Here is a 13,239-nt window from a genome sequence, read left to right as displayed (position 1 = left end):
CAAAAGCATGTCAAGTGCAAGTAGATAAATAGGTAAACGGCGTTTCTACGTGCTGCTCTGGTTCGCCAGAAGCGGCTTAGTCATGCTGGCCACGTGACCCGGAAGCTGTCTGGGGACAAATGCCAGCTCCCTCGGTCAATAAAGCGAGATGAGCGCCACAACCCCAGAGTCATCCACGACTGGACCTAATGGTCAGGGGTACCTTTTCCTTTACCTTTTAAACTACAAAGATATAGGATACAGCAATATATAATTTTTTTTTTCTAAATAAATAGAGTTTGGAGTTTCTTTTTGCACAAAGAAGGGTGATTAGTGAATGGCATAATCAATTTTTTAAAATACTGTTTTTATTTATTTTCATGGTACAGAAGATAAATTTTGAGAAAACTATTGTTACAACAGTAAACAAGTAACTATAAACAAGTAACTTTTATCATGCCATGTGTTTCATTTGATTGCTCTAAGATATCACGCCACATTTTCCCATGAATTCTGGGTGGATTCCTGCCATAGTCTGAACAATTTAGGTATTCAATAAACATTTGCCATATGTTATAAAAGGAATATGGATCGTGTTTGCCTTTTTCCACTCTCACCTGGCATGTTAGTTTCTATTGACCATACTCTGTTATACCAAGAATCAATGTTCAGCCCATCACCGGTTTTCCAACATCTAGCTATCTCCATACAAACAGCCGTCCATAAAAAGGCTAAGAGGTCATCTTTAGGATAATTGTGAGCAGACGGGATCCTAAGCCCAAGTAGTGCTAGTACAGGGGACATTTCAATTGTTTTGTTGTATATCAAGCTTATTTCCCTGAAGACAGCATTCCAGAAGGATTTGATAATGTCACAACATGACCACATATGAAAATTTGTTCCTTTGTACATCCCCTCCAACATTTAGGATTGACTTCCTTACATAATGGCATAATTAATTTGTTAGCCTTTTAAGGTACCATCAGTCTGTGGGTCTTTTGGGGTACAACAGACTGACATACATGCACCAGGTTACAATACTGAAACATAAATTAATGGCAGTGTTAAAACAGTAGTATTGTTGATGTTTCTACTTCCTGTGATGATTTGGGGCGGGGAGGTTGGAAACAGGTTAAAAAGAAAATACACATGTGTACAGCGCGGTAATTGAAAAATGAAAAATAATGAAATCCTTTTTGACACATTTCTTTTTAGGCATACGGCTCCGGATGCGATATTGTTATCCTGGCAAATGACTTTGAATGTGTGCAAATTATTCCTGGTGCTAAGCATGGAAACATACAAGTCAGCTGCGTGGAGTGTTCCCAGCAAGGAAGGGTAAGGATTTCAGAGCACTGGTTCTCAAACTTTCCGCCCATGGGTCACTTGAAAACTGCTGAGGATCTTGGCAGACCACTTTATGATTTTTCTCTGCCTCTTATAGCAATTTTAAATTCACTGTGCTAGATGCTGGATGCTTTTAACAGCAGCTTTATTGCTTATTTTTTTCTTGTATGTTATTTGATTGCATTGCAATTTGAATTCCAAAGAATTCTATGGAATTCAAATTGGAAATGTACTTCACAGACGTGCCGCAGACCACCTGAATGTAGCTCGCAGACTCTGGGTGGTCCACAGACCTCTGTTTGGGAACCCTGGTTTTTAGAACTTTTGAGCAGTGGGAGACAGGAAAGTGTTCTTTTTTTAAGAAAGAAAGAAAGAAAGAAAGAAAGAAAGAAAGAAAGAAAGAAAGAAATCATTTTAAATATAGGAATTAAAACTTTAAGGCTGCACCCTGCCCTAAGAAGTTTTAATTGGCAAATCATATCTGTTTTAATGAATTAATTAACAGTGAAATAAATTACTCTGCTTTATGAATTGAGCACAATTTGGCCTTTTAAGATATGCTACTGGCAGTCATTCTGGAAATTACACATGTAAAGAATAGTTTCTTTCTTTCTTTCTTTCTTTCTGAATGAACAGAATGTGGTTCATTGTAGCATATCCCTTGAAATCTAGTGTCTGGTACAACAGCCAAGCGATGTTCGTATAAATTTACTTTTTCTCTGACTCTGTCCTTGTACATAACACTCTAATGAATGCATTGCTATCTATAAATAGTAAAATATTCACAGTTAAATTTTTTTAAAAAGACTAACTTCTTCACTCAATCTGTTCTAGATTGCAGCCTCTTATGGAAATGCCGTGTGCATTTTTGAGCCCCTTGGGGTGAATTCTCATAAGAGAAATTGTGTAAGTATTTATTATGTGATATAAAATCCACATTTTTTTTTTGTTTATCTTGGAGCAGGTAAACATCATTCCTAGCTGTTAGCAGAAGACAGGGAGGCCAACCGTAGGTGGTGGAGTCAGAGCCAATGAATGCTAGTTTTGCTGCTATCCTACATCTCTGCTGAGTTCTGTAAGGACAACACTGCAGGGGTCAGCAAACTTTTTCATCAGGGGGCCGGTCCACTGTCCCTCAGACCTTGTGGGGGGCCGGACTATATTTTTTGGGGGGAAATGAACGAATTCCTATGCCCCACAAATAATCCAGAGATGCATTTTAAATAAAAGGACACATTCTACTCATGTAAAACACGCTGATTCCTGGACCATCTGTGGGCTGGATTTAGAAGGCGATTGGACCGGATTCGGCCCCCGGGCCTTAGTTTGCCTACCCATGGCTGAGACTAAGGAGGAGGAGGAAGCTGACAGGCAGGAGAACACCCTGGGCTGGCTGGAAGGAAGGAAGGAAGGCGGCAGGCAGGTGAGGGCTTGTTGAGGGCAGACCGAATTTGGGGAGGCAGCCTCCACTGCCGTCTCCTGGAACTGACATGCAAGCCTCCCCAGCCCTTCCTCTCTCTACCACCATGTCATAGTCTCTGTCAGTTTCACCTAGAAATGTCAGTCGACGGGCATGGTTGGAGGAAAATGGCACCATGGGCCAAATTGGACCTCAGCCTCTGGGGGCATGGTTAACCCGCAGACAGGAGGTTCCCCACGTGTGCTGTGAAGGATGTATTAAGTTTAATTTCCATTGTTTGGTGGTCTTAACATGTTTCATCATTGAATGTATAGAATGTATTTATGATGATAATTATTTTTTAAAAGAAATATATTGTTTTGTACATGAGAAGAACCCCTCTCCCTGTTGCAGATCTTTAGTTTTGCTCTTTGTAATGAAGGCATGGGACACAAAATAACTTCCCTCCCCTTCTTTAATGAATCAGCTATTCATGCAGAACAGCAGGAGTGCAAGCAAATTTGTTGCCTGTGTTTATGCCACAGCCATGGCTGTGATCTGTTATTTGAAAAGTGCATAATTTGGGGCGTGTTATTGGTTTTAATTGTCACCCTTGAAGAATGCTGTTTGACAGCAAAAGTAACTGCTTAATCACATCAAATGTTTTTTTTATTAAAAAAACAAACAAACCATGAAATGTCATTTTATAGCTATGTGAAGAAAAGATTGCTCCTGTCCTGTGTGGTGTGTTTTTTGCCCCCTAAGAATTAACTCTGTAATGTTTGCACTGCAGCAACTGAAGTGTCAATGGCTGAAGACAGGGCAGTTTTTCCTCAGTTCTATGACCTTCAACCTAGCATGGGATCCTCAAGGTAATACGAAGTCAACATTAAGTCAGTTCCCACTTCCTAATGCGCTTTGCAGCATGTTACTGTGAGGGATCTTCTTCAGGGGGAATCTTTGGTGATTTCCTCTAATATTATCAAGGTACTTTTGCCTCCCTCTAGTGTGTTATTCCATTCATTAGGAAAGCAGTTGAAAATCAAGCTGCCAATATCATAATGCTGTTGTACAAACAACAGTAAGACTGCATTTGGAATACTGTGCACAGTTTTGGTCGCTTCACCTCGAAGCAGATATTGTAGAGCTGGGAAAAAAGGTTAGAAAAGAGCAGCCAGATTGATCCAGGGAATGAAGTGATTCCCCTATGAAAAAAGGTTATAGCTTTTGGGACTTTTTAGTTTAGAGGCATGCCAAATAAGAGGGGATCAGTGTTAGAAACCGAGATATGAAAACCAGGAGCTAAATGGCACCTTAAACCTAGGTTATGGGCCAACAGCAGAATGTCTAGGTGCACTTTTTTATAACAAGAATACAAAGCTGAAAATGAATGAACTGCAGCTAAAAATCTTATGTTCATTTTTCACATGGTCCAGTTCTCATCTGAAGACTGCAAAAAACAAAGCCACGCTTCCCCTGCCCCCCACCCTAATATTCTTAAGAGTGTCTCTTCTCTATTCTTCAGGCTCGACTTATGTTCTTATGTGTCTTTGGGGGGGGGGTCAGCTCACAAACAGACCTAGCACATGGAACTGTCTTGAATATAATTATACCGACAGTAACAAAAGCAGATGCTTATGTTAGTGCAATAGTCTTTGTGGAGGAGAATTCTGTCCTCCACGATTCCCCAGCCCCATATTTTCATTCACAAATGTTGGAAGAAAAAGTAGAAGGTAAAATGCATATAGGTCAAATATTGCTGTCTACTTTGCTTAAATATCCATTGCTTCCAGGTAACCGGCTGCTGACTGCAACAGATTATTTGCAGTTATGGGCCCCTCCATCTAGTGATATCCTAGAAGAGGAGGAGGAAGATGATCCTGACTTGGAGCTCAAAGATGATAAAATCCATCCTGTTCTAAGCGACTGGAAATGTGTCTGGCACTGCAGGTAAGTTTGTGCGAGAGTATGATTATAGAGAACGTGGGTGGCGCTGTGGTGTAAACCACTGAGCCTTGGGCTTGCCGATCGGAAGGTCAGCGGTTCGAATCCCCATGCCAGGGTGAGCTCCTGTTGCTTGGTCCCAGCTCCTGCCAACCTAGCAGTTCAAAATCACATCCAAGTGCAAGTAGATAAATAGGTACCTTTCTGGCGGGAAGGTAAACAGCATTTCCGTGCGCTGCTCTGGTTTCGCCAGAAGTGACTTAGTCATGCTGCCCATGTGACCCGGAAAAACTGTCTGCAGACAAACGCCGGCTGCTCGGCCTATAGAGTGAGATGAGTGCCGCAACCCCAGAGTCGTCCGCGACTGGACTTAACTATCAGGGGTCCTTTGCCTTTATGATTATGGAGGAAAGGCAGGGACGTCTTACAGTCCCATCCCTAATCGCTCTTAGAACCTGAAATTATTTTTACATATGCAGCTCATTAAAAAGCCATATATGCTTTTTAATGAGCTGCATGTTCTTTATGCTCCAAGTATACTACTTGAAAACGGGACGCGGGTGGTGCTGTGGGTAAAACCTCAGTGCCTAGGACTTGCCGATCGCATGGTCGGCAGTTCGAATCCCCGCGGCGGGGTGAGCTCCCGTCTTTCGGTCCCAGCTCCTGCCCACCCAGCAGTTCGAAAGCACCCCTAAGTGCAAGTTGATAAATAGGTACCGCTTTATAGCGGGAAGGTAAACGGCGTTTCCGTGTGCTGCGCTGGTGCTGGCTCACCAGAGCAGCTTCGTCACGCTGGCCACGTGACCCGGAAGTGTCTCCGGACAGCGCTGGCCCCCGGCCTCTTAAGTGAGATGGGCGCACAACCCTAGAGTCGGACATGACTGGCCCGTACGGGCAGGGGTACCTTTACCTTTATACTACTTGAAAGCCCAGTACAGAATAGCAACAAGCTTCTCTGTATATATTTACATTTGTTAGGTGCAAAGTCTCCAGTGCATTCCAAACCATATTGACTTCTTCTTCCAGGGAAGCATAACTGAACACAACAAATCTCTAGTTGGTTCAGACAACTGGGGATTGGATTTGAGCTGTGGGCTTGCATGCTTCCTCTTCTCCCTAATGGATGCAGATTCCCTTCCAGTTTTTTGCTTAGCACAAACCATTGTTTACAGGGACATCTGAATCAACAAACTATGCCTCCAAACCAGAAATAGAAACCACAGATTGAAGTGGATTTCCAATTTTGGGGTGGGATCAGTGCTGTCATGTTCAAATTGGCTGGTTGTCAAACTGTGGCTTATGCTAAACTGGAAGCGATGCTTCTCAAGAGAGGGGGGAAATGCTGGGGGAAGGCAAGGGGCTAAAAACCCACAATTTCTTTCTGGTCTATAAGGTAAAGGTAAAGGGACCCCTGACCATTAGGTTCAGTCGTGACCGACTCTGGGGTTGCGGCGCTCATCTCGCTTTTTAGCCGAGGGAGCCAGCGTACAGCTTCCGGGTCATGTGGCCAGCATGACTAAACCGCTTCTGGCGAACCAGAGCAGCGCACAGAAACGCCATTTACCTTCACGCTGGAGCGGTACCTATTTATCTACTTGCACTTTGACGTGCTTTCAAACTGCTAGGTTGGCAGGAGCAGGGACCGAGCAACGGGAGCTCACCCCGTCGCAGGGATTCAAATCACCGACCTTCTGATCGGCAAGTGCTAAGCTCTGTGGTTTAGCATCATATAAAATGAGGTTCTTAGTATCATTCAACTCTAGTCCTCAGAGTTAGCTTAACTTCATTGATTTCAGTGGGTCTACTGTGAGAAGAACTTGGTTCAAAACAATCCTCTGTCACCTGATTACTTCTGTTCCAAAGCGTTTTGCCTAGCCACGGAGTTCTGTTATAGTCAGTAGTCATTTCCCCTCAAGATGCAGTCTTCTTTTCATTTCGAACAATGCTCACAATGTTGTGCCTAACAAAACTAGTATAGAGCCAGAAAACATTGTGCCCCTTTTGCGTATCTGGGAGTTGGCTTCATGTTGCTGCAAAATCCAGGGTGCAAGCATATTTGGTTCAGGCAGCTCATACTGAACGCTGACATGAGATTCTTCTTTTTTTACAGAGAATGTGACAACAGTTACAGATAAACACTAAAAATATGAGTTATGAGGCCTCAGGGTTGCTAAAGGGATGGAGCACCATTTCATTGCTTCACTGAGAGTGCCAAAACCCTTGATCCTGCTTCAATAATACAATTGGCTTTTAAAGTTAGTAATGCTATTCAGCAGAGATGTGCGGCAGATGTTGCCTGTGGTCCTCCAGATGTTGGTGGGCTCCATCTCCCATCAGTCCCAGCCAGAATAGTCTGTGATCAGGTATGGTGGAAATTGTAGTTCAACAGCACCTGGAGGGCCACAGGTTACTCATCATTGCCATACGGCAATTAAAGTATTTTTAGCTAACTTCTCCTGTATGTGTAACGAGATGTCAATGGCGAGAATAACCTTAGGCTGCCATAGCTGTGTCCATAAAAAAAGTAAATTCCCCTTCAGTGGAGAACTGCATTCTTTTCTCTTGCTTTGCTCTTTAGAACGGCCGTGTCTGTACATCTGATGGAATGGTCCCCAGATGGCGAATATTTTGCCACAGCCGGAAAGGTAAGGACCAGAAAGAAAGTGAATTGCACTTTTGGAGTGTGCCAGGAATTGTATTAACTCTGCTTAGTAAAATAGAATTGTTTCCTCGCGTATCTAACAGGGAATAGCCATATAACATCTTATGCGCTGGTCTTCAGCTAGTGAGTCAGGACCCTAAATTGGATCTAGCTGCAGCCTAAGGAATGTTGCACTAGAGGCAGCAAGATGCTTTTGCTGTCCTTTGTCTTAGACTTACTGTCTTTTAAGAGACATGTCAAGCTCCCATCCCAAACCCAGTGACTCTTACTTGCTAGTGAGGGAGATCTATTCCTTCAGGCTAATATTAGTACAGGCTTATCAGCAAGCATAAGGTCCAGAAGTCGGAACACCAAGGTGTGTGAGCAAGGCAACAGATTCATAACCAAAAGGAAGAGTCCTGACACTTGACACTACTCTCCCCGCCCAGTTTTGAATGACGAGGCAGGGCAAGCTCAAACACAAGACTGTCTCCCCATAGTTCTGCACACCTACACTCCTTCTGGACAGGTGTCTCTGATCCCACCTATGGAGCCAGCACCCGGTTCTCAGCAACAAGTCCTGCCCCATCCCTGGGCGCCCACCTTCTAGTTCCCCAATCTGTTCCTTCTCCTTCTTGTGTCCAGGGCTGCCAAACCCTGATGGAGCCGAAGGGCCCTAACCCCAGGAAAGGAAGAGAAATATAGGAAGCTGTCATATGCTAGGTTAGATTATTTGTCTACCCAGCTCAGTATTGACTACTCTAATAGGTCTCCTTGGTCTCAGGCCTTTGCCTTTTCATTTATTTATCTGTTTAATATACATGGCTTATCTGCTCCTGATCATTTTGATTTGAGATGCCAGGGAGGTGAACTTAGGATCTTCTGGGTGCAAATCATATTTTCCTTTCTGACACTGACCTCGGGACCGTGCTGAGAAAGACAGTGGAATAGGAAAGGGAGGAGATGAAGTTGCATGTGTGCCATTAAAATAATTTTTTAAAAACCCATACTTAAGCGGCTTCCATAGTCCAGGTAGTGACTACAGGTGGGCTTTGGGTCTGAAAAGCTTGGGGTGGGTACCAGTTTAAATCATTCTTCTGACCTGAGGTCACCTAGTGACCTTCATGACTAAGTAGGATTTGAGCTGTGGTCTCCTGTGTCCCACACCTCACTATTCTCTCCATGTTGAGTGATTTAATCTCGATTAAAAGAATTTTCAAATGTATAGTGGATTATTCTTTCAAAGCTTTGGATCCCTGGATTTTCATTTTATTTTTAGCTTCTTGTCTTTTCTTGTCATTCGATGTGATTCTGTCTTAGCAGTGTCACCCCACCCCCCCACCCCCAAGGATTAAATAATTTGCTGCAGTTGGTTGTTTTAATTGCACAGACTTCAGGTTTGTGGGGCTGGCTTTTGATTTTTATTAGAACAGTGAGGACTACCGACGGGAACCAAATAACGGCCAGTGACTTGTCAGATCCAGTTGCTTACAGCATCCACAAGCCATACACTAGCTGCCCTGGATAAGCTGTGCCTTTATATTGGTTAAGTTACTACACAGATCCGGGATTCTAAAAGCCCTTTGCTTCCTGATCTACTGCAAATCCAGTTATCTGCCAGTAGATGCCACTGAGCTTTCTACCGTCCCTTGTACTTAAGTACACCCTGATACAATTAATGAGCATTTGATTCTGAATTGATTTTAGAATGAATTGATTTTAGAATGTATTTCAATTAATTGATTGTGATTTTATGTAAATGGTGTTACTTTTATTGTCGTTAGCCGCTCTGAGCCCGGCTTCGGCTGGGGAGGGTGAGATATAAATAAATTATTATTATTATTATTATTATTATTATTATTATTATTATTTCATGAGTTATTATATAGTTGTAAATCTATTTGTATTCAATTAAGTTCCCATCTGCACCATACCTTTGAAGCAGCATCGTGCATCTTTAAACAGTCTCGGTTTCCCCCAAAAGGTTTCTGGGAGCTGTAGTTTTTTTTAAAGGTGATGTTAGGACATCCCGCATGGAGTTAGTTCCCAGAGTTTCCTGGAAAGAGGGGCTGATTGTTAATCCAGTCTGGAAATTGTAGCTCGTTGGGGGGGGGGGATAGGAGGTCTCCTTTCAAGGCTCGCCACCTGAGGCAAAATGAGGATATGGCGTAGTTTGGCCTCTCGCAGTTCTGCTGCCTGAGGCGGGTGTTTTGTCCAGTGTCATGGGCTCTGAGGAAAGCCATGAGCACTTAGGGTGGTACGGCACTGCTTTATATGTATAGTGCAGATGGGGCCTATACAGAGTTGACCCACTGAAATTAATAGGCCTACATTAGACATGTCAATTAAGACAAAACAGTTCCCTTAGTAGGCTTCTCATAGGCAGCTGTTGGCCACTGTGAGACTTTGTGCTGGACAAAGTGGGCTGCTGGCCTGATCCAGTAGCCACCTCTTATGTACTCAATATTACATTTAATTCAGAATTCAGTGATGTAGCAGGAGGTTGTCAAAGGCTCTTTCGTTTCCATCGATCTCCATCTGTTTTGCCCCATTGTGTGCAGCGCCAGAGGTCTGTGACTAAGTAACTGAAGCAGATGGTCTTGGAAGCCATTTTCTGCCTGTGCCAGAGACGGTTGCCATTTTAGTTCTTGCATTGTGGCTCAGTTTGGTTTAGATTGGTGATCGCGGCACTACGTCTGGCTAAAACGTATTGTTTCATTAATTGTGTCTCTGCAGAGATGATTGTATTGTCCTTCCTCTCCACCCCGGCCAAAAAAAAAAAAATCTTTAGGATTTATTACTTTTAGATAGTACCTTGAGAGCTCTGCAATCTCTTCTAATAATTTATTATCCTAACTTCATTCCCAAGCCATGTTCCCAATATAAAAAGTGTAATTGTTTCTTGGCATTTTGGCTAAGATCAGGGACTATTAGAAGAGGGGAGCTAAACCTTGGGAACCAGGTATGCTGTAGCCAAATCACATCTTCCCTGGTGAGAATGTAATGAATGGAAAACCAAGAGAGAGGAAGAGTTGGGACAGTGCTTGTAGGTAAGGCTCTGTATTCTCCAGTTGTCAGGGGTGTAGGAAAATGATCAGGAAGAAATGATAGGAAAGCGTTTCAAGAGAGGTGAAAAGGAAGGGTGGAAATGTTATTGCGTCTTGCTCCTCAGCAAGTTGCTGTTATCCAGCGGAAAATTTGCAAAGCTATAAGGAGTTGCCTTATGCTGTCAAATCATTTGTCCATCTGCCTCAGGGTTGACTATCCTGTGGCCTTTCAAGTGTTGCTGGGCTCCAGATTCCATCACCCCCAGCCAGAGTGGCAAGTGGTCAGAGATTATGGGAATTGTCGGGCAGCAAAATCTGGTGAGCCCACAGGTTGGCTACCCTTCTCTAGCCCATCTGCTCTGATTGGCAACCATTCCCTAGGGTCTTAAGCTGCTTCCACACGAACAAATATTGTGGAATAGCCACATGCCGTTGACCAGGTCTAGGCAAACTCGGACCTCCAGATGTTTTGGGACTTCAACTCCCATCATCCCTAGCTAACAGGACCAGTGGTCAAGGATGATGGGAATTGTAGTCCCAAAACATCTGGAGGGCCGAGTTTGCCTATGCCTGCCGTTGACTCACTTCTGCATCATGTTTTGGACAAAACATTTTCTCATGTTTTCTTCCTTTTGCTTCTGTTTGTTTGTTTTGGCCAGTATAGATTGCTCTAGACCAGCGGTTCTCAACCTGTGGGTCCCCAGATGTTGTTGGACTACAACTCCCATCATCCCTGAGTTCTGGCCTTGCTAGCTAGGGGTGATGGGAGTTGTAGTTCAACAACATCTGGGGACCCACAGGTTGAGAAAGGCTGGTCTAGACCAGAGTTTCCCAAACTTGGGTCTCCAGCTGCTTTTGTTTTTTTTTTTTTTTTAAATAATTTTTATTACGTTTCTTTTCATAATTTTGACAATTCAATACAATACAGAAAAACCCAAATACAAGAAACAATTTTTGATTTTTTTAACAAAAAAGAAAACCATTGGACTTCCCCACACCTTCCAGATCTGCGTTCTTTGTAGTAGCAATATCAGCAATTTGTTACCTTATTTCAAACCTTGTTGGAACTTTCCATTATTATGTACCCATATTCAGTATATTGTATCTTAACTTTGTTACCTTTTAAAATAAACATAAAATGTTTGATTCACATTGACTTCTTTTCTCATTTGTCATTAATTTTACCATTTGCTTAATCATATTTGCTAAAGCGTAACCTTTCCAAAAACATGCACTGTCTTAAAGTTCATACAGCTTATAGTATTTTTGCAAATAGTCTTTAAATTTTTTCCAATCCGCCTCGACTGATTCTTCATCCAAATCTCGGATTCTGCCGGTCATTTCAGCTAGTTCCATATAGTCCATCAACTGCGTCTGCCATTCCTCCAACGTGGGTAAATCTTGTGTCTTCCAATTCTTTGCGATGAGTATTCTTGCTGCTGTGGTAGCATACATAAACAAAGTTCTATCTTTCTTTGACACTTTCTGGTCTACCATGCCCAGCAGGAAGGCCTCTGGTTTCTTGGGAAAGGTATACTTAAATACCTTTTTCAGTTCATTGTAAATCATTTCCCAGAAGGCCTTCACTTTTGGGCAGGTCCACCAGAGATGAAAAAATGTCCCTTCTGCCTCCTTACATTTCCAACATTTGTTATCAGACAGGTGATATATCTTAGCTAGCTTGACTGGGGTCATGTACCACCGGTATAACATTTTCATAATATTTTCTTTCAGGGCACTACATGCCGTGAATTTTATCCCGTTGTTCCATAACCTTTCCCAGTCTTCAAACATAATGTTATGTCCGACATCCTGTGCCCATTTTATCATGGCAGATTTAACTGTCTCATCCTGTGTATTCCACTTAAGCAGCAAGTTGTACATTCTCGATAATACCTTAGTTTTTGGTTCTAACAATTCTGTCTCCAATTTCGATTTTTCCACTTGGAAACCAACTTTTTTATCCAATTTAAAAACCTCTTGAATTTGAGCATAGTGTAACCAATCTCGCACCTTATTTTTTAGTTTATCCTTACTCTGCAGTTTCCAGTTGTCTCCAATTTTTTCGATTATTTCCCAATATTTCGGCCAATAGGCCTCCATATTGGGTCTTTTTCGAGCCTTGGCCTCCACTGGTGATAGCCACCTCGGGGTTTTACTCTCTAATAAGTCCTTATATTTCATCCAGACTGCAAAAATTGATTTTCTGACAATATGATTTTTGAACAGTTTATGAACCTTAACCTTGTCGTACCATAGATATGCATGCCAACCAAAAGCATTATCAAACCCTTCCAGATCCAGGACATCAGTGTTTTCTAACAAAAACCAATCTTTCAACCAGCAGAAGGCTGCAGATTCATAATATAACCTCAAGTCCGGCAGGGCAAACCCTCCTCTTTCTTTCGAGTCAGTTAGTATTTTAAACTTTATTCGAGGCTTTTTGCCCTGCCAGACAAACCCAGATATATCCTTCTGCCATTTTCCAAAACATTCCACTCTGTCCACGATCTGTAGGGTCTGAAACAAAAATAACATTTTCGGCAATACATTCATCTTTATAGCTGCTATTCGACCCAACAAGGAAAGTTTCAATCTTGACCAAATTTCTAAGTCCTTCTTAATTTCCGACCAACATTTTTCATAATTGTCTTTAAATAAGTTCAAATTTTTGGAAGACAAATAGATCCCTAGGTATTTCACCTTTTTAACCACATTTAATTCTGTTTCTCTCTGAAACCCCTCTGTTTCTGTAGATGTCAAGTTTTTGGCCAAAACCTTAGTCTTTTGTTTGTTCAACTTAAATCCTGCAACCCGACCAAACTCATGAATAAGTTCTAAAACTCTTTTTGTACTGGGTTCTGGCTCCTGTAATGTCAAAA

The 13,239-nt window shown here is 42.4% G+C and overlaps 1 protein-coding gene across 7 annotated transcripts in view; it reads left to right on the top strand.

The window, feature by feature from the left end:
* Positions 1-13,239, top strand: part of DMXL2 (Dmx like 2) — a 103,887-nt gene that overhangs the window by 16,089 nt on the left and 74,559 nt on the right. For all 7 annotated transcript variants that reach the window (XM_083586068.1, XM_083586065.1, XM_083586067.1 and 4 more), the window contains exons 2-6: positions 1,195-1,317; positions 2,161-2,232; positions 3,519-3,597; positions 4,519-4,675; positions 7,248-7,314. In XM_083586068.1, coding sequence (XP_083442194.1) covers positions 1,195-1,317; positions 2,161-2,232; positions 3,519-3,597; positions 4,519-4,675; positions 7,248-7,314 — 498 coding nt within the window. The remainder of the gene's footprint in view (positions 1-1,194; positions 1,318-2,160; positions 2,233-3,518; positions 3,598-4,518; positions 4,676-7,247; positions 7,315-13,239) is intronic.

This window comes from Podarcis filfolensis, assembly GCF_964270895.1.
Source record: "Podarcis filfolensis genome assembly, chromosome: 14".
NCBI classification, from domain to species: domain Eukaryota; kingdom Metazoa; phylum Chordata; class Lepidosauria; order Squamata; family Lacertidae; genus Podarcis; species Podarcis filfolensis.
This window is presented reverse-complemented; position numbering and strand designations above follow the sequence as displayed.